The 22,037-nt window shown below is 37.7% G+C and overlaps 1 protein-coding gene across 9 annotated transcripts in view; it reads left to right on the top strand.

Moving 5' to 3' along the window:
• The window catches only part of SYNRG (synergin gamma), an 85,458-nt gene that overhangs the window by 16,723 nt on the left and 46,698 nt on the right, over positions 1 to 22,037 (top strand). For 3 of the 9 annotated variants that reach the window (XM_027519064.1, XM_027519062.1, XM_027519063.1), the window contains exons 4-12: positions 9,221 to 9,351; positions 10,053 to 10,158; positions 10,898 to 11,009; positions 13,944 to 14,153; positions 15,834 to 16,067; positions 17,051 to 17,128; positions 18,667 to 18,863; positions 19,475 to 19,723; positions 21,035 to 21,168. In XM_027519064.1, coding sequence (XP_027374865.1) covers positions 9,221 to 9,351; positions 10,053 to 10,158; positions 10,898 to 11,009; positions 13,944 to 14,153; positions 15,834 to 16,067; positions 17,051 to 17,128; positions 18,667 to 18,863; positions 19,475 to 19,723; positions 21,035 to 21,168 — 1,451 coding nt within the window. The remainder of the gene's footprint in view (positions 1 to 9,220; positions 9,352 to 10,052; positions 10,159 to 10,897; positions 11,010 to 13,943; positions 14,154 to 15,833; positions 16,068 to 17,050; positions 17,129 to 18,666; positions 18,864 to 19,474; positions 19,724 to 21,034; positions 21,169 to 22,037) is intronic. The other 6 variants (XM_027519068.1, XM_027519069.1, XM_027519067.1 and 3 more) reach the window with 4 other exon arrangements.

Below are 22,037 nucleotides of genomic sequence, written 5' to 3'. Positions count from 1 at the left end.
CTAGGGATATATTCAGAGTGTGGCCTCCATATTGGTTTTTCTTTAATGATGCTAGACATATTTTCATGTGCTTACTTGCTGTCTTTATATTCTCTTTGAAGAAGTGTCTGCTTCTATCTTCTGTCCATTTTCTTGTTGGATTTTTTTTGTTATTTTACTGTGAGAGAGTTAAAGCTTAGGCAGGCCGGGGCCCTTTAAGGAGGAGGTGAACTTTCTCCCTCTTGCTTTCCTTAAGCCTTGTGCAACAATGTATCTTGCCCAAGAACTGGCCTTTCTTTAGGAGCTAATGATCACAAGGCACAATGTCTTACTGGTGGAAATGCTTTTCTTAGACTCTATGTTAATAATTAAAATTGTAACAAATCTTGCCTGGGAGCCTATTTCTCAGCAACAATATATCTCACCCAGAAACACCTTGCCTGGAACAGGTTCCTTCTGGCTAATCTTGTACTGAAGTTATCTCAAGGATGTATGCCTTGGGAAAGGGTCTAATGGAATCTGTACAGCCTTGAAGTGTTGTTTTTTGTCTATTCAAGCGGCCAGTTGAAGAGTACATAATGCACGGTTGCAACTGGTGAGGCAGGCACTCTGCTACCTGCTTTTAGTGCCTCTTGGTGGAGGCTCACTCTGTCCTTTCACTGTAATAAAACTTTGCTACACAAAGCTCTTGAGTGACTGAGACTGTGTCTTTTGGGTCCCAGAATGAAATTTTCTCCTTCAGAGACCACAAATTCTGACACTGTTCACCATAAGCTATCAACTGTTGAATGTCAAGAGGTCTTTATATATTCTGCATACTAGCCCTTTTTTGGATGTGTGGTTTGCAGATATTTTCTGTCAGTTTGTGTCTTGTTTTTTAGTCTGTTCAGGCTACTGTAACAAAATATGAGAGATTGGATAGCTTATAAACGACAGAAATTTAGTTTTCCCAGTTCTAGAGGCTGGAAGTTCAAGATCAGAGTGGCGACATAGTCGACCATAGCACTTAGGCATGTTTATCTGGGTGTTTTTCTAGGTTCTCTGTTCCAGTCCACTGATGCGTGTGTCTGCTAGTCTTGATTATGTTAGCTGTGTAATATGATTCCTCCTATGTTTTCTCCAACACTGTTACAGTAAAATACACATAAAGTTTACCATGTTAACTATTTTTAAGTGTACAGTTTAGTGGTATTAAATATATTCACATTGTTATGCAGCCATTACCACCATCCATTCTTGTAACTCTCTTCATTTTGTAAATCTAAAATTATACTTATTGTTCGATAACTCCCCATTCTTCCCTCCCTCCAACCCCATGCATCTACCCTTCTACTTTAAGTCTTTGTGATTTTGACTACTCTAAATACCTCATGTAAATAGAAGCATACAGTCTTTGTCTTTCTTTGGAGAAATGTCTGTTCAAGTTCTTTGCCCATTTTTGAATTGAGTTTTTTGTTGTTGAGTTTTAGGACTTTCCTGTTTATTTTGGACATGAATCCCGTATCATATATGTGATTTGCAAATATTAACTCCCATTCTGTGGGTTGCCTTTTTACTCTGTGGGTTGTGTCTCTTAATATACACATTTTTAACGTTTTCTTGAAGTCCAGGTTGTCTATTCATTCTTTTGTTAACTGTGCCTGATGTCATATTCAAGAAATCATTGCAAAATCCAGTGTTATGAAGTTTCTGTTCTGTGTTTTCTACTAAGAGTTTTATTGTTCTAGGTCTTACATTTTGGTTCACGATCCATTTGGAGTTAATTTTTGTATAGGGTGTTGGCTGAGGGCCCAGTTCTGTTGATGACCGCCATTTGTTGAAAAAGACTGTCGTTTACCCAGGTCTTAGCACCTTCATCAAAAATCATTTGAACCATATATACAAGAGTTTATTTCTGGCTTTCTGTTCTTTTCCACTGCTCTGTAACAGTCTTACTTTATGCCAGTGAAAGTGAAGTGCAAGTTGCTCAGTTGTGTCCAACTCTTCACAAGCCCATGAATTATACAGACCATGGAATTTTCCAGGCCAGAATACTGGAGTGGGTAGCCGTTCCCTTCTCCAGGGGGTTTTCCTATCCCAGGGATCGAACCCAGGTCCCCTGCATTGCAGGCGGATTCTTTACCATCTGAGCCAAAAGGGAAGCCTGCTTTATGGCAGTACTATTACTATTTTGATAGCTGTAGTTTGGTGGTAGGTTTTGAGATCTGGAAGCTTGAATCCTCCAGTTTTGTTGTTCTTTTTCAAGACTGTTTGGCTATTAGGGGTCCCTTGAGATCCTGTATGAATTTTAGGATGGATTTTTTTATTGCTGCAAAAATCTCATTGGGATTTTTATAGGGATTTCTTTTGTAGATTGCTTTGGATAATATTAACATTTTAACGATATTAAGTTTGCCAATCCATGAAATATGGATTATGTTTCTATTTATTTATGACTAATTTCTTCCAACACCGTTTTTATTTTTCATCGGCATCATTCCATAACTGGGATAAATCTTTGGAGAAAACCATTGTTAAGTGAAAAAAGTCAAATACAGAAGGAAACACATGTAAAATTTTAAAACCTAGAGATTATGACATTCATGAATTATATAAACATATACAGAAATGAAAGGAAACAAAAGTGAATTTATGACAGTGATAATCTCTGGGTAAATAGAGGAAGAAAATTATAACTGTATTATTTAAAGGTTTTTTTTAAGTGTTCATATAGCTGCTGGGGCTTCCCAGCTGGCACAGTGGTAAAGAATCTACCTGCCAGTGCAGGAAACACAGAAGACATGGGTTCCATCCCTGGGTTGCAAAGTTTCCCTGGAGAAGGAAATGGCAACCCACTCCAGTATTCTTGCCTGGAAAATTCCAGAGGAGCTGGCGGGCTACAGTCTGTGGGGTTGCAAAGAGTCAGACGTGACCAGGTGCACACACACGTGCACATAGACACACACACACCTGCTCTGTAGTATTATGTTGCAGGAAAATATATGTATATATTCTTCTGTTGATGGACACTTAAGTTGCTCCCAATTTTTTGCTTTCTGTTTTGAGTTTATGGATTTTTTAAAAAATTTATTTTAATTGGAGGCTAATTACTTTGTAATATTGTAATGATTTTTGCCATACATGGACATGAAACAGCCATGGGTGTACACATGTTCCCCATCCTGAACCCCCCTCCCCCCTCCCTCCCCATCCCATCCCTCAGGGTTGTCCCAGTGCACCAGCCCTGAGCACCCTGTCTCATGCATCGAACCTGGACTGGCGATCTGTTTCACTTATGATAATATACATGTTTCAATGCCATTCTCCCAAATCATCTCATCCTCTCCCTCTCCCACAGAGTCCAAAAGACTGTTCTATACATCTGTGTCTCTTTTGCTATCTCACATACAGGGTCATCATTACCATCTTTCTAAATTCCATATATGTGCGTTAGTGTACTGTATTGCTGCTTTTCTTTCTGACTTACTTCACTCTGTATAAGTGTTCATTATGTATTCTGGATTCTAACCTTTGTGGTTATTTGTGCTGTCAGTATGTCCTTCTAGACTTAGGCTTATTTATTAACTTTGTCAATGGTGTCATGTTTTGTAGAAGTTAAGTCTGATGGATAAATCATTTCTTTTATGGTTTGAGCTTTTTGTGTCTCATCTATGACATAATCCAACCCAGAGGTAGTACTGATATTCTCCTGTGTTTTCTTATTAACAAATTAAATTTTTTATATATAGGTCTTTAACCTACCTGGAATTGTTCTTTAGGTATCAGTATGATGCTGAAGGGCCTAATTTTATTTTCTATTTGAATAGACGGTTGTCCCCCAAATCATTTATCAGTAGCCCATTCTGTACCTGTTGAAATCTAAGATGACTCCTGTAATGCCTAATTTCTTCACATGCTTTCTTTGGTTTTTAAGCTCTTTCGTTTGCCTCATTGCTGTATGTGTCTATACCTGCATCAGTACACGCCTTACTGTCTTGTGTTCTAACCCAAGATGAGCCTTTATCTGGTGGAGTGGAGTCTCTGTTGTTCTTTTAAAGAATAATGGCTATTCATGGCCACATCCCCTTCAGTATGAATTTTGAGATCAGTTGAGCAAATTCCATGTAAAACCTGTAGGGATTTTGATCGAAATTGACATTTTCACTCATTTAGTCTTGCTGTCGCATCTCTCCACTTGTTCAGGTTTTCAGTAGTCTTGGGTAACTTTCAACTTGGGGGTTAATTTATTTGTGTTTTAGTCTTTTGAGTAGTTTATTGAATGTATCTCAGATTTCTGAGTGGGTTTTGTTTTGTTTTTGTTTTTCCTGTGTTATTCATTCACTGTATAGATAAGGATTGGTATCTCTTAGCCTTTCAGTTTATCTAGATTTCAAAAGAAAGCCTAAAATTAGGCTGTATGACATGTATAAAGTTACTTTTAAGGAATAGGAGAAACACACAATGCCATTTACAAAGTTTGAATCTTCTTGAAGAACAGAATTGTGTAACTAGAAAGGCAATGTGGATAATAACACCTTCTTTCATTCTTTATTATTTTTGTGGAATATATCATTTTGTCTTTTAGCCTGTCTGATTTGAGTGATTTCTTCTGTGTTCTATGTTATTGAACATAACTAAGAACAAGTTTTGATTTGGGTAAACTAAGTCAAAATTTAAAAAGAAATTTAATCCCTTACCTCAAAAAAGAAATGATAATTATGTGACATGACAAAAATGTTAGTTAATGCTATGGTGGTAATCATTTTGTGATATATAAACAAGTGTATCAAATAAGCATGTTACCTACCTTAAACTTATACAGTATTATCATATGTCAAATTATCTCAATAAAACTGGAAAAAATAAGGAACTGATTACATTATAGTGGGAGAAGGAGAAATATAATACTAGGACTATGACACTAATTTTTAGCAGCAAGAGAACCATACTGTGATTAAAAATAAATATGCATGGCCACCACCATCCAGGATTTAGAATAGAGTGTTAGTAATTAAGCAATATTACTTGTAACTTCAGTTGTAAAGTACTGGAAACTATTTATAAACCTGCCAGGTTGCTAGTATTCATTGAACAGGTAATGTGTCTGAGCATATGAATAGGCAGAAAAAAACATTTAAAATAGTTTTAAGTCTGAATTTGGTGGTGGTTTTTGATAACTGGACAGGCAGCATAGCATGATGGAGAAAATGGATTTTGGAACCAGAAGCTGCCTGGTTCTAATCCTGGCTCTGTCATTGCCAGTAATGAGTGAGATACTTAACTATTTTCTACTTCAGTTTCCTTATCTGAATAGGAGCACCTACTGCATAGGTTTATTATAAGGGTTCAATTAATTGATACATGTAAAGCACTTAGAAAAGCCCCTGGGACTTAGTACAGACTTCATAAGTGTTTGTTCTTTTTAAGGTCTATTTATTAATCATTATCAGAATTATCTCTAATTCTTGTGATCTTACATTTATTGAGAATTATGTATACATATGACTGGTTCTATGGCTGACGTATGGCAGGAACACAATAAAATGATATCTGTATTACAACTATTGTGTTCTTTTATCTACTTGTTTAATTCTGTATTTGAAGAATCTTGTTTCAGAAAAAAAAATGGAATCATTACTGTTTTTGAAAGTATTCTATTCTGTCATCAGTATTACTTCTAATGTTAAAGATAATTATTTTATAATAGCTGCTATTATTTTGGAGAAGGAAATGGCAACGCACTCCAGTGTTCTTGCCTGAAGAATCCCAGGGACGGGGGTGCCTGGTGGGCTGTCGTCTCTGGGGTCGCACAGAGTTGGACGACTGAAGCGACTTAGCAGCTATTTATTTACTCATATGTGCTAAACAGTGTTCCAGGTACTTTACATGTATTGTATTACTTCTAAACCTTAAAACAGTCTTCCACAGTCTCAGTAAAGGTTCAGAACAAGAAGGTATTTTAGAAAAGTTCAAAAGAAATACTTTTTTTTTTTTTTAATTTGAGGGAAATACTAGCATGATTTCTATTAAAGGAAAATCAGACAAAATATACTTTTAAGTCAAAAAGCCTTAAAAGCCTGGAGGTAAGAGGGCATTTCACTTGATAAGAGATTAAATTCGTCAGAAAGATATTAGTTTGTATGCACCTAATAACCTGGCCTCAAAATGTGTAAGATAGAAACTGACGGAAAAATAAGGAGAAATAGACAAGTTCACAATCAGTAAAGATACACATTTTAAACGAGCTTCTTAACAAACTTGATTAATGGATAATAGGATACTGTGTCCAACAATTGTAAAACACTTTTGGTTTGGCCACACAGTGTGGCATACAGGATACTAGCTCCCTGACCAGGGAACGGACTCATGCCCCTGCTTTGGGAGCATGGAGTCTTAATCACTGGACCACCAAGGAAGTCCTCAAAATTACTTTCGTTTTAAGCAAACATGGAATATTGAAATTGAAATATGCTGGGCCATAGCAAATCTCAAGCAACTCAAAGCATTGAAATCTTACAAGGTAAGAGTCCCTGTAAGGCTCCTGTGTTGGGAAACCATTTGAGATTTGTAGCCAGAAATTTAAGATGGGGCTTTCCTGGTGGCCCAGCGACAAAGAACCCACCTGCCAATGCAGGCAATACGGATTCAGTCCCTGGTCTGGGAAGATCCCACATGCCTCAGAGCACCCAGGCCCATGTACCACAACTATTGAGCCTGTGCTCTAGAGCCTGGGAGCTGCAGCTACTGAGGCCTGCACGCCCTAGAGTCTGTGCTCCACAATGCGAGAAGACACCTCAGTGAGAATGTGTGCACTGCCTCTAGAGAGTAGCCCCTGCTCACCACAACTAGAGAAAAGCCCTCACAGCAGCAAAGACCAGCAAAGCCAAAAACAAACAAACATTTTTTAAAAGAATTTAAGGTGACTCTTCAAGGTTTTTCTCTCCAGTAAGATTAAGTGGTTTGGGTATAAGGATAAGAGAAAGTGATTAGTTGACTAACAAGAATGAAGTCCCAGGTGACCATACCAAGGAAGCCAGAGGTAGGGGAGCGAAGGATGTTTACAAGGATATTTAATATTGAATCCTGGAGTCTAAGCTGAGCAAGACGAGAAGTGAGGACATGATGAGCATGATCAGTGGTGGGAAAGTGGAAAGATTAATGGATGGGAGGGAAGTATTAATGAAATAAAAGAATTGCTGGAGAGCATGAACTGGAAGAACAGAAAGTGGTGGTCAGTTATTGGCATGCTTAAAATCAAGATTTTGGAGATGATGCAGCTATTGGGCCAGATGAGCGGGGCGATGACCATGGAATGGGAAACTAGAGTGGTATGTTGAACATGATTGTGATGAGACCTGCAACGCCAGTGTTAGATGAGTCATCCTCATGGTTATTGACCAGGAGCAGTTTAAGAGTAGAATGGACCATAGCAAGGATTTGAAGTTGAAGAGTGAGGGGGTAGATGGCATAAATAGGGTAGGAGAGTAACTGATGAAGTCTGATTGCAAGAAATTAAAATGTGTTCAGGGTTTTGAAGGAAAAGAGATGAGAAAAGGGGTTTGGAACCAAGGAGAATATTGTCCATTTACAGGAAATGTTTGAAGAAAAGTAGCAGTCCCCAAGTGAGAGGGCTTCCAGGGACAGCCAAGTTTCAAGTTAGGGAACTGAAGGGGAACCTTTCAGGGAGAAGGTTGAAGAATAGAGACATTTTCACTCAGTAAAAATTAGCTGTTAACCATCATTTCCATCGTCCCCGTCATCATGATTCATATTAAGTTTTGTGGTTAGCTCTTGTGCAATGCTATTCTTCTAGACACTTCAGTAAACTTTATACTATTGTATTGATTTGTCATTTGAAAGTGAAGTTGCTCAGTCGCGTCTGACCCTTAGCGACCCCATGGACTACAGCCCACCAGGCCCTCTGTCCATGGGATTTTCCAGGCAAGAGTACTGGAGTGGGGTGCCATTGCCTTCTCCGTTAACAGCGGCTAGGCATATTATATTTACTTGGAGCTGGTATACTTGGTGACAGCCTTAGTGCCCTCGGACACGGCGTGCTTGGACAGCTCCCCAGGTAGCAGCAAGTGCACGGTGGTCTGGATCTCCCTGGATGTGATAGTCGAGCGCTTGTAATGCGTCAGGCGCGATGCCTCGCCAGCGATGCACTCGAAAATGTCGTTGATGGAGGAGTTCATGTGCCCATGGCCTTGGACGAGATGCCGGTGTCCAGATGGACTTGCTTCAGCACCTTGTACACGTACACGGAGCAGCTCTCCTTGCGGCTGCGCTTGCGCTTCTTGCCGTGCTTCTTCTGGGCCTTGGTCACAGCGTTTTCAGAGCCCTTTTTAGGGGCAGGAGCAGACTTAGCCGGTTCAGGCATGTCTATAATGACGACACCCAACAACGCAGAAAGATCTTGAAGATACGTCATTTAGTATTCATTAAATATATTTTTTTCTGTAAAAGTTGGGATACCAAGGGTATAATAATATCAAAATATTCATTATCCTATCATACATATTGGAAATACGTGTTTAATCTCATTTGTGGAATAACTGCTGTATGCCAGGCTCTTATCTATTGCTAGAAATACAAAGACATGTAAGATACGACACCTCAGAGAGTATGGCTCAGTGAGCTCACCAGATATAACGTGTGTGTGTGTGTGCTTTCTAACACACCCAGTCTGAAAGATTTGATGCACACTTCCTCAGACTGTTAGCAGTGGTGGTCCTCTCAGACATGAAGGCATGGGAGAGGCAAGATATTAAGGGGAGCTTTTCATTTTAAGCCTATGTCCTTTGAATCTTCTATTAAAGTTAATTAATACAGGCCTTCTCTTGTGGTCCAGTGGTTAAGAATCTGCCTGCCAGTGCAGGGGACACAGGTTCTGTCTTCCCTGCTCCGGGAAGATTCCGTGCGGCGCCAGGCAGTTAAGCCCGTTCGCCACGACTACGGACGCCCGAGCACCCTAGAGCCTGTGCTCTGCGAGGGAAGCTACCGCGATGAGAAGCACACACCACCAACTAAAGAGGAAAAGAAAAGTTATGGAAGCTACAGTTTTTCTTTGTAGTAGTTAAAAGAAAAAGTTGTGGGGACTTCCTTGGCAATCCAGTGGTTAAGACCCCATGCGTTCACTGCAGGGGGCACAGCTTCCATCCCTGGCCAGGGAACTGATACCACATGCTGCGTAGCACAGCCAAAAAAAAAAAAAAGGAGAAATTGTGTTTTTTAAGCCTAAGTCTTTGTCTGTTGTTTCTAGGCAGGGATCCCAATGGGACCAATACCAGCAGGAGGAATGCCTTACCTGGGACAAGCACCATTCCTGGGAATGCGTCCTCCAGGCCCACAGTACACTCCAGACATGCAGAAGCAGTTTGCTGAGGAGCAGCAGTAAGAAACCTCAGGATGCAAGGATAAAGATGCATGATAGCACTTAAGTTTAAAATGGTCAAATAATCTGTAGTGCAGATTTGAAGAGGAAACAGTCACAGTGCCCTTAAAGCTCTTTAAAATGCTCTTATTATTTAAAAGTTTAAAGCCAGAAGGGACCTTAGAGATCTAGAATTCAATCCACTGATGTTACATCTTGGAAAAATGAAGTCCAGAGAAATAAGCAACTTGTCAGCCCAGGCTATACAGTTACTGGAAAAACCTGGACCCAAGTGCAGGCCTCCTGATTCCCAGAGCCGTTGCTCTTTCTCATGTATGGTACTGCCTCCCCGAGTAGAAGTTTCTTTTTTGTATGCAGAGCAAAGAGTGTGTTTATTTTGTCCACCTCCCTGTTTGTTTTTTTATATATATATATATACTTTGAATGTAGAATGTTGTCTCCTACTTTTGCAAATTAGATAAGAAATAAGTTCATGTCTATAATTTAGGTACATCATTTTTTAGACTTATTTCATATATTTGGGAATTCATATAGTGGAGACATAGGATTATCTTCAGAAAATTAGGTACAATTATCAGTGAAGTTTTTAGTTCTAGAAATGCAAGGTGACGTTGCTGAAGCTATTAGTAAAAGAAGTATGAATCTAACAGTCAGTTAATAATCCCTGAAGCTGACTCTTTAATGGTTGTTTTTCCTTCAGAAAACGATTTGAACAGCAGCAAAAGCTCTTAGAAGAAGAAAGAAAAAGACGCCAGTTTGAAGAGCAGAAGCAAAAGCTCAGACTTCTGAGTAGCGTAAAACCCAAGGTAACGTACTCCGCCCCACGCACACCCACTGCGTGCCTCCTCTCACTCACTCAGTGGGCTTTGTCACCGGGACACCAGCCCCGGCTGTAGGTGCGGTTGATTGATTTTCCTTTGTCTTAAGTCCAAAAGTGAAGGACTTCTCTCTTTCTGTAAAGAGACTTTATTGTTGAAGGGAATGAGATGTCAGGCATTATCTTCTCCACCTGTGTGTACTACCTTCGGGGTGCTTACAACCTTTTCTTGGGAAGCATTAACACTGGAGACTTAATATCGAACACCTATACCCTAAAGCAGGGGTCCCCAGCCTCTGGGATCTAATTCCTGATGATCTGAAGTGGAGCTGATGTAATAGAAATTAAGTGCATAACAAATGTCACGTGTTTGAATTATCCTAAAGCAATCTCCGCCTTCCCCATCGCGCCACCCCACACACACACCTCCCATCCCCGTCCCCATCTGTGGAGAAATTGTCTTCCATGAACCGGGCCCTGGTGTCAAAAAGGTTGGGGACCACTGCCCTAAAGTAGTTTTAAATGGACCTTTTAATAAGATTCTATGGAGTATTGTTTTATTTTGCTGTGTGTCAGTGTTTTTCTGACTTGGAGAATTCACTGCCTGACATATGTGGTAAAAATATAGGAAATAGTTGAATATCTGTAGTTCTCTTTCAACTTGTGTGAATTTAGGACAAAGTGTGAGAGGTAAGTGAAGAAATATATATACATTTATTGTCTCTCAGACAGGAGAGAAGAGTAGAGATGATGCTTTGGAAGCCATAAAAGGAAACTTAGATGGGTTTTCCAGAGATGCTAAGATGCACCCTACTCCAGCATCACACCCTAAGAAACCAGGTAGTTTTAATTTTAATTTTCTTTTGATGGAAGATGATTGAAGTCCCTGTGTTTTTAACTGACGTGTGTGTGTGTGTGTGTGTGTGTGTGTGTGTGTAGAGTGAGTGTTGAATTCTTACTTCAAGCTAAATACAGATTTAGATGTTTTAAAATTTATAGTGGATTAAGAGCTCTGGTCTAGATAACTGTCTTGCAGGGAAAACTTCTTGTCTTCTAGTAAATGTCAGTATGTTAACTTTACTTGTAAATCTTCTGTACAAATGAGTATGTTAACATTAGTAAAACTCATTCACTCAAAGCAAATGTAGTAAATGAGTTTACTATTGCATTCTTATTATTTTAAATTAATTTTACTTTTTATGAACTAGTGAACTAGTTTAGGTTTTACTCAATGTGATTAAACTTACAAATTTTCTCAATGATTCCTTTAAAAAGTCATGGATTTAATAATTTTCTTGTGAAATTTTAGTTTTTTCTTTGTAGAATTGAAAATATATTTCTTTGTAGTTTTTATTTCATTATTTTTTATATTCATTTCATTATGTCATCATCAAATAAGCAAAGGAAAAGTACCTGATAAAGCAGAGTAAAGGGAATTCATGGGGGTCGGGGGGCGGGATTGCATGTGTGTTAAACATGTAGCAGTTGAAATGAATCTTATCTTCACATAGCTGTTACCACATCCTTTTTTAAAATTTGATATTTTGACATTTTATTCTCAGCTAATTTCAAGATTAGCTTACCATTAATGGGTGAATAGTTTTCATAAATAATTCAGCTAAATACTATTATTTCCTAGCATATGTCATATTGACAAATTTTATCTTAAACCTTTATATTTTATAGGTGATATTAGGAAGAAATAATCTAATGTTGGCACAGTAATGAGTTCTTGACTTTCTGGGACAGCTTTGCCTCTGTCCATTAATTTCACTTGTTAGATTATATACTCAGGTTATCCTTACAAAAAGTGTGCCCCAAAGTAAAATATATACTGAGATTGAAAAGGGAATGGATATTAGTGATCAGAATGAGTTCAGAAAGGAAAAGCATTACCTCAAGGTGAAAATGTATAAGCTGAATGAGCTAGTCAGTAAATCATTGGAGTATAGTCATTGGAATGGTAACATTGGACCCAGCATGGAGCTTAGAAAAAGGAGAAGAAGGCAGAGAGGGATGGTCATTGTCAGGTCACATACTGTTCTATCCATATAGAATGCCTTGTTTGGGCAGCCAAGTATAGTTTAACAACCTCACAGGTTAAATAATAAATTGGGGTTTTGATGTTCAGTCAATCTCTTGAGTTCATTCAGCATGCATGCAGTTAGCTGTTTCTAGTTAACTGCTTCATGCTTAGCTAGAAAAATACTTGTTTTCTGAAGCAAGCCCAAGGAATTACCAGAGCTTCTCCAGCTAGGATCTTAAACCTAGGCCTAAAGCACCTAAAGAGTTTCCAGCCTTTTTCCACCAAAGACATCTTTTAATTTTCGCCTATAGACTGTTTATCTTAAAATAGTGAATACAAACTGTATCACATAATTTTTATACTTCTTATTAATCATATATATATAGCTATGAGTTTTTAAGCCAAATATATGCCACATAGAATTAAAGTAATCCCAGTCAAATGCAAGGAAATATTGGTATAGCCTTAAAAAAAAAAAAAAAAAAAATTGGTTTAGCCCAAATAGGATCCATCTAAAAATATTCATAGTAGCTCTCAGTTTTCCATTATTGCTATTTTCTACCAGTAATGGTCAGAGAACCGAAACTGAGAACTTAAGTACACACTGTCAGACACTCTCAGTAACCATTATTGGGAGGGTTGGGATTCATTATGACATGGCTTTTTTTCTTTTTTCTTCATTTTTTATAGTCATTTTGCGTTTTTTATAGAACTTTAATGCTTCCAGGTTTTATTTCATAGATCCAAAAGAGAAGCACATAAGTGTCCCCATTTTTCAAATGAGGGCTTTAAAAAAAAAAGACTGCTCCTTGTGACATTAGACTTTAGTATTAATAAATGTTATAGCAATTCAAAGTTTGCAATGTGAAGAAGCAACAATAATATTATTGTGAATGAGCCTTAGATTATTAAACCTAATCCCTGTAGAGAGGTTTATTACGTAAGTGAATCTCATATTTGACAGTAAAAAGCCATGGTGACATTTGTATCTTTTAGAGGCAGAGTTCTTTTAAACATAGTGCTTAGCTAGGGTTTATTTTTTTAATTGGCTGCTAAGTTATTTGACTTAACACTTTATAGTGTCCTAATTTTGGTGCTTCTCCCAAGAAAGCATCACTTTGGTAATGTGTTTGATGTTCTTGTTGCCCCTGTAATTTTCATTCCCTGTAAAGTAGCTTTCATCCTCCTATGAAATATGAACTATGCTAAGTGTATCAATTAGGCATGATTTATCAAAAATTATAAGTATGTGTCATGCATTGTTTTTTACTGGCCTAAGGAAATTTAGTTATCAGCGTGTATCTCTAAAATGTATTCAGCAGCATATAGGCAGATTTTCTTATTTATATTGGTTTGAGAAAATATTATCCAAATAAACAGATCAGTTGAGTTTCAAAAGTAATCACCACTTTGATGTAAATTACTAGTGGTCTCGAGGAAAAAAATGAGTGCTATTCTAATAAAAGGAGGAAAGAAATTTTGAATTTTACAGTTTTCTGCTTTTGAACCAAATGCAAAATAGCTATAAAACCTCTTTTTTAAAAAGACCAAAAAGCTATTTATAGATAGACATCAAAGTGTTTTGCATTCATTGTATGATTCCGTGTGACTGTCATTACATGTTCTTTCTTAGTCGCCTCCACTGTTCATGCTTCAGTATGTTCTGTTGGAGTTGTGCTACATCTCAGTTTCTTTTCCCCTGTTAATTTTCATTTCTGTGTGTTTCATTGCCATTTTCCGTTTTGCAGATTATCCCACATCATCTCATTCTACTAAAACTGTCTCCCCATCACCTGCCTTTCTTGATGAAGAAGAATTCAGTGACTTTATGCAGGGGCCTGTTGAAGTTCCCACATGTGGGCCTTCCTCCACTTCCCAGCCTTTTCAGTCTTTCCATTCCACCACCCCACTTGGCCAGTTGCATGTACAGAAGGCTGGAGCACAGCCTCTCCCTCCAGGTCAGAGTCCTATGTCTATTGCCTTACATGGTGTCCCTGGGCAAATTCCTTGTTTCTTTACTGCTTCAGCCTCATACAATGTGCAGGAAACAGGTAACTCCTAAGCTCTTAATGAAAATATTTTGAAAAATCTAGAAAAATTTATTTCACTTACATACGTAGAATAATACAGTGATGTTGGCAAAGAAACATGGGCCTGAATATGTGAGTACTATTGAAATTCACCAAAATAAGACTCTAGATAAGAATCTAGATTTTTAAAAAAAAATCTGGGGGCCTCACGTTCTGAAAAAGTGATTTGAAACTTCTATTGCTAACTTTGGGACCTATTTTTTATTATTATTTTTTAAATTACAAAAGTATGCTAACACATTTAAAGCAGACTTGGAAAATACAGAAAAAAGTTATAGTTCCACTAAATATTATAGTTATTTTTAAGTAAATTAAGATTTTTTGTTAAAGTTTCAGTATCAAGCTCTCAAAAATTAATACAATGAACAGACAGAAAAATAGAGGTATATAGGAGACCTGAAAAGCACTGTGAATCAATTCAACAATTGAGATTTATATGGTTTTCATACAACAGCAGGATACAAACTCTGTTCATATTTCCTGAACTGTAAATCAGGAGACACTGGAACATATCCAGGGACATAAAGCAAGGTGAAAAAAACAAGGTGCAGAAGTTTCATGGTCTAAAGGTGTTGAAATGATACACAGTCTGTTCTCTTATAACTATGAAATTATATTAGAAACCAGTATCAAAAGTTATTTGAAAATAACCCACATATTTTCAAGTGCACTGTGACATTTACCAAAACTTAGCCTTTGAAAGCCTCAATAAAGTTAAAAGACTGAAAAAACACAGAGGCTGATTGCAGAGAAGAAACATTTAAATGAGAAATTAATTTCAAAATGAGAATTAATATCAAAGATTACTTTAAAAGCCCCATGTATTTAGAAATTAAATGCCCACTTTTAAACGATAGGTGTATCTAAGAAGTTATGATCCCTTTAAACCACGTTAGAACTGTAGTAACAAACTGATTTTTTCAGAAGGTGACTCTTGTTTGGGGAAATACCCATGATCATTTTCTTAAGAGTAATTAGCCAGGGAAAGCTGCTTTAGAAAGTGCTCTCTGGTTCTGTGATAAAGCATGTGGGGGTTCAGAAGCCCAGGGTATGCATTTACTATCAGTTTGTCCTTGGACAAATCTTTGAACATTTCTGTACCTCGGTTTTAATCACATGTGGGAACGAGGGGTGGGGCGGGGGGGCACTTACTCTGTCTTGAGATTTAGAATAGTGCTGAGAGGGCTCTTAGCTGACATGTTCTTGTCCACACTTTCTCAGTTGACAGATGCAGAAATAGGCAGTAGTCTATAGAAGTGTCTGTATCTTGTGTAGGTCACCAAATTTCTAAGGTAACACATCTTTCCCCACGCCATTCTACCTTCTGTCTCACAGAATTCCTGAGAATCAAAGAAGATAACGATGGTTAAGTTTTCTAAAATCACTCAAGTATCTCCAGTTCTGTACAAACGTGTGGGCTTGAATTATTTCAAAATTTAAATTATATGTGGCAGGGCCTTCCCTTTAGAATCTGGGGGTGGAAATGGATGGTTGAAAAATTAGAAGCTTGCAATACTATACAAATAATCCTTCATGCTGTTTGTTTAGGCTCTTCCTTGGAGGAGAAGCTCCTAGTATCTTGTGATTTAAGTACATCTGGGCAGGAACAAATTAAATTTAATACCTCTGAAGTTGGGCACAAGGCCCTAGGCCCAGGTTCCAGTAAGAACCATCCCAGTTTAATGGCCAGTAATGGGGGTGCTGTAGATGGACGTGTAAGTGGTACCACTACTGCAGAGGCAGCAAAGACTTCAGACCAAAACCTGTGCATTGAAGAGAGTGGTGAGCTCATGAAATTTTCAGCAAAAAGTTCACGTAACCAAATGTCGCTCCAATGCTAACACCTTAAGCGTTAATCTTAAAATGAATGCTGCTTGATTTTGCTAATTGAAATTTTTTGCTTAAAATAATATGTAATGCATTCTTTTCTGTAATTAACCCCTACGATTTTGCTCTGAATTCTTTCAATACACTGTTACTCCTTTAAAAAAATTTTTTTTGATAACCAGTTTTTTTAATCAAAATCATTCCTGATTTAAAATTTCTTCTTTTATTTTATAAAAACTTTTTCCCCCTCTTAAACTTTCTGTTCTTCCTTAAGGTTGAAAAGTTAAAATTTAACTGAAAAAGTCACCAATGAGAATATGTTTTGCTTCTTGGAAATAAACCATACACACTGCTGCCTGAAGATCCACATTTTTGTAAACTCAGCTTGCAGAGATGAATGTGGACAACCCAGGAGGCAAACTCTTGGAGGCTGTTTTACAGGACAAAGTGAAAACAAAAAAATGTAAATAAAAATGCTATACATCTGAGGCAGCAGTGTCATATTCAAGATTTTAAAACATAAAACTTTGCAAAGAAACATTATTAAAAGCTACAAGTGAAGCTTGGACAATTTTTTTTTTTTTGTACACGTAATTTTTAAACCATTGCCTGTCATGTTTTTGCCTGTAATTTGTAATATATGTGAATGGTACAAGCTTCATATGATCCAGAGTATTGATTTGATACATCTTAGGGTTTTTTTGTTTTCTTTTGTTTGTTTTATGTTTTTATAAAAACATAAACTGTGTTTTTAGTTTATGCCTTAGGACAGTGTTAATGTACGAGAGTTGGTTAGAAACCAAATTTTAGTTGAATTGGTGACTTTTTTTTAGTGTCTCCAGCCAGCATGCTTCTTATAAAAAGCCATGACTCAGTGTGATTTCCACTTCTGTTGCACGGACCATTACATACATTAGATGGTGTTCTTTATCTCCTAGGTGTGGGGGTATTTCCCTCACAGGATCCTGTTCAGCCCAGAATGCCTCCTTGGATTTACAATGAGAGTTTGGTTCCAGGTAAAAAGCTTTTTTGCCCAAGATTCCTATCTGGATACTTTACTTCAAATGTTGTAGTGTAGTTGTAAATGTTTACTATTGTGGCTACAGAATATGCAGAAGAAATTATAACTTTATTTTTTCTGAAAGAGTACAGAAAATTAAATACAGTTCATATATGAAATAACTATATAAATGAAGGAAAAATGTTTAGCTGTAATGTCTTAATGACCATCATATAACTTTTATTTCTAAAATGTTGTCTTAAATTTACTATTTTAAAAGACACTATCAAAATATAGCATCACCAACTCAGTGGACATGAATTAGAGCAAACTCTGAGAGATAGTGAAGAACAGGGAATCCTGGCGTGCTGCAGTCCACGAGGTCGCAAAAATCGGACACGACTTAGCAACTGAAGCTTTTAAACACACACGTAATTTCCTAGCCAAAATATGTGTTCTTGGACTTCCCTGGTGGTCCAGTAGTTAAGAATCGCCTGCCAATGCAGGGGACATGGGTTCCATCCCTGGTCTGGGAGGATCCCACATGCCACAGAGCAGCTAAGCCCATGAGCCACAACTGCTGAAGCCCGCGTGCCCTAGATCCCATGCTCCGCAGCAAAAGAAGCCACCTCAATGAGAAGCCCGCATGCAGGAGTGAAGACCCAGCACAGCCAAATAAATAAATACAAACTTAAAAAACATATGTTCGTATGGCACGCCTACTAACCTTTAATCCATATATAATCCTAGATGTAAAATTTCTTTTTAAACATTTTTCTCTACCTTAAACCTGCTTTCATCCATCAGCTCCTCTAACTAGGGTCACCAGATTCAGCAAATCCACATACAGAACATCCAGTTAAATTTGAATTTTATATGAACAGCAAAAAATTATTTAGAATAAGTATACCCCATGCAATATTGGCATCCTGTATTTTATTCAGCAACCCTATCCCTAACAGCTTTTCCCACTTTGTCCTTTAGAAAGTCCATTTTATTGTGAAAGACTCCCCAGTGAACCCTTCCTTTTTTTCAAACACTTATTCTCCTCTCTCACTTCATCTGTAACTGTGTCTTCCTCTGAAGGCTCTGTTCCCAAACACCTTACCCAGTGATGTTTTCTCTAATAGCCTCTGCTTCACTGGGACAAGACAGAGTATGGGTATAATTTGTGCTTCCCACTGCTATTAATATTTGCAGATTAGTTCCACCATCATTACTTTACAACTTCTTTTTTAAAATCCAGAGCATCTGCTTACACCACCTCTGTCTTACTGCTGTACTGTCTCCTGGTGAGAAGACTCCCTCTTACTTCTAACCCAAAATCTTCATCTGTAGAACCAAGCTCCAGCCTCTCTTCTAAGCTCCAGACCCTAATTGTCTGCTGGACATTTCCACTTGAATATCTTTGTAGCAACTCAAACCCTTGATGTGGCTTCAGTTCTGTAAAAGCAGTTTGACTTAGGATTATTCGTTTATAAGCATCAATGACAACAAAAAAGGTGAATCATTTGTAATATGTTTACATTTGTTATCTGGTCTTTCCTTTAATAGATGCCTATAAGAAAATTTTAGAAACCACAATGACTCCAACTGGAATAGACACTGCTAAACTTTATCCCATCCTGATGTCATCTGGGCTTCCCAGGGAAACTCTTGGACAGATATGGGCCTTGGCCAATCGAACCACACCTGGAAAACTGACTAAAGAAGAACTTTATGCCGTTCTCGCCATGATAGCAGCAACACAGGTAGACATCCTTTAGAAGGTTAGGTGTATATTTTCAATATAAACTGGGAGAATATGAATCCTTTTTCCTACAACTTATAGAACTCTTTGAACATTAAAATTTAGGTTATTTTCAGGATAGAGTTCTTCAGAATGTACTGTTTATATGATATGCGTGCTAGCACAATACTCTTTTATTTAAAGGCTTTACTATATTAACATTCTCTGACCTAACTGTAATCCTTTTGAGCTTGAAAGTTAGTAATAGATGAAGTTTCTCTGTCCTTTGAAGTCCTTGTCTAAAATTCCTTAGATATAGATAAAGTGTACTCGGTCTGGCAGCAGTTTTTCTCATATTACAAAATCATTGTAAAGGATTTGATTACAGTGAATTAACCAAACTTGTCAGAGTGAAAATGTCATATTGAGTGTGTGTTGGCCATTTCTTTGCTACATATTAGATTTACATTAACCTTATAACTTACTTTCTGAAGTCAAATTCCTGCGTCCTGGGAGAGTCAGAGAGAAAACCCCAGGGCTGCAGATTTTACATTTAGGTCTCTGTGTCAGATGCGGGCCGTATGTGGTTTGCAGTTTCCTAAAATGTCCCCGTTTTCCTCCTGTTCTGTGTAGAGGGGTGTTCCTGCCATGAGTCCCGATGCTTTGAATCAGTTTCCAGCGGCTCCTGTTCCAACCTTAAGTGGCTTTCCTGTGACTTTGCCAGCTGCTGTGAGTCAGCCCACAGGGATGCCCTCAGGCCCTGCAGGCTCCATGCCCCTCACCCTCGGGCAGCCAGTCATGGGCATTAACCTTGTTGGGCCAGTCGGGGGAGCTGCAGCCCAGGCTTCCAGCGGCTTCATGTCAGCTTACGCTGCAAATCAGGTAGATGAAGAGGATGTGTGTATTCCAAATTATCTCTGAAAGTGAATCCGAGCAAGTGTTTTTTCCAAGAAATGTAGTAAAGATTGCTGGATTATGATGGACACTGGCAATGGAAATTAAGCAGTGTTAAATGGCACCCCACTCCAGTGTTCTTGCCTGGAGAATCCCAGGGATGGCGGAGCCTGGTGGGCTGCCGTCTATGGGGTCGCACAGAGTCGGACACAACTGAAGGGACTTAGCAGCAGCAGCAGCAGCAAAACAATGCAACATTGAATTTTTCATTATTTAAAAAGCAAAAGAATTTCTGAAGCCTTCAGATACTTGAATTTTGGCTAAAAATGTGTAGTTCTTTATCATATGTATTTTAAACATCAAGTTTAATAAAGCTAGTTAAATCCTTAAGCTGTTTCTTTCGAAAAAGCTGCTAAGCCTGATTAAGATGTTTCCTTTTATTTTTCATTTCTCAGTTTAGCAAAAAAAATTTTTTAAACATATATTTAGTGTTAGTAAAAATGTGGGGAAAGGATTTTTTGGTACAGCCTTTTTGGAAGGCACATTTGGCAATAGCTATCAAAATTCTAAATATTCGAGTCGTCTTAACCAGCAGTCATGCTTTTAGGAGTCCATCTCACAGAGCTAGTAACTCAAATGAGCAAAAATATACAAGAGTATTTGTTGTAGTGTTGTTAGAGTGAAAATTAGGAATAGCTGCATATCTATCAACCAGAAGAAAAATGTTAAATAAGCTTTGGTTTATCTGTACAGTAGTAGACTATTGGATTATTCAGATGAATGTGGTGGATGCACATGTACTGCATGAAAAAGATGTCCATGTTGAATAATTTCATTTAAGTGCAGAACAATATAGTACAAGCTTGTTTTTCGATAAAACGAACTGTTAACAGCATTCACTTCCTAGAGCATGGGATTACGAGTGTTCACAGTTTATACATAGATGTGATAGATTAAAACAAGTTTGTGTCACTTGTCATATACAAACGTGATTAAACTGTTTCATAAAGATGGCAGTTTCTCAATCTATTAAATGTGATTCAGCTATTTAAAAATTATATAAATTAAGTTAAACCGGTCTTTTACCATTTTTACAAGAATATTTACAAGTACTAAGCAGCATTCTTGCCTTAAGTGGTTGAGCTGATGTTATGTCTAAAGGGTGTTCTCCTAAAATTAGGTATTTGTACTGAAATGGGAGCATTTTAAAAGGTTGTCTTTGAAGTTGATGGTTAAAGATTTGTTATTTAGCTTTTTATTATTGGATGTTTTCTGTTTCAATGTCCTCTGTAAACCTAGGTGGTCAAACCAGAAGATGACGACTTCCAGGATTTTCAAGATGCTTCCAAGTCAGGGTCACTTGATGACTCATTCAGTGATTTCCAAGAGTTGCCGGCTTCTTCAAAATCAAATAATTCTCAGCATGGAAACAGGTAGAAAAGAGTTGCATATCGTTAATATAGTATTTAGTAATTGAGAAAGAGGCAGTCTACAATAAGAAGCCTAAATAAAAGAGAATTAAGACTCCTTACTCTCATGATTTCTAGATGATTCCCACTGTATTCATACTTTTATTCTCCAAACTTCTTTCCCCTTTGTCCACCTTAAACTTCAGTTTCTACCGTTCCTCCCAGTATACACCTACTTGACAATATTTCTTTCTGCTTGTGCTAAACCTGATTTATTACAACTGAGTGTATTTGTGGCAAGGATGACTTCATATTCTTATATTAGATTCAGGTCTTCAACTGCTGAAAAGCTTTATAGACAGGGGTACATATTTTAACATGTTGCAATATAGTATATATTATTGCTAATCTATACTATATACTAATATATTATTGTATACTATCTGCAGAAATCATTTAGAAATTGAAATGCATATATATTTCAAATTGAAATATGAAATATGAATAGACATGAAATATAAAAATTCATGTCTCTCTTATGTTTAAGTTGAAATCGGTGGCTTTTAGGCCTTGAGGTTTTCGTTTGTGTGAAAATGTTAGTCACTCAGTTGTGTCTGACTCTTTGTGACCCCATAGACTGTAGCCCGCCAGGCTCCTGTGTCCTTGGCATTCTCCTGGCAAGAATACTGGAGTGGGTAGCCATTTGCTTCTCCAGGGGATCTTTCTGACCCAGGGATCGAATCCAGGTCTCCTGCCTTGTAGGCAGATTCTTTACCATAAAGTTGCGTAAATGTTTTTCTAATGTTTTATGTACTAGCTTAACTTTTAGGTACAGTAACTGATTCAGGATGTGGTCAACACCTTTCCATCTTTTTTTAAGACTTTTTTTGTGT

The sequence above is a fragment of the Bos indicus x Bos taurus genome, chromosome 19 (assembly GCF_003369695.1).
Source record: "Bos indicus x Bos taurus breed Angus x Brahman F1 hybrid chromosome 19, Bos_hybrid_MaternalHap_v2.0, whole genome shotgun sequence".
NCBI classification, from domain to species: domain Eukaryota; kingdom Metazoa; phylum Chordata; class Mammalia; order Artiodactyla; family Bovidae; genus Bos; species Bos indicus x Bos taurus.
This window is presented reverse-complemented; position numbering and strand designations above follow the sequence as displayed.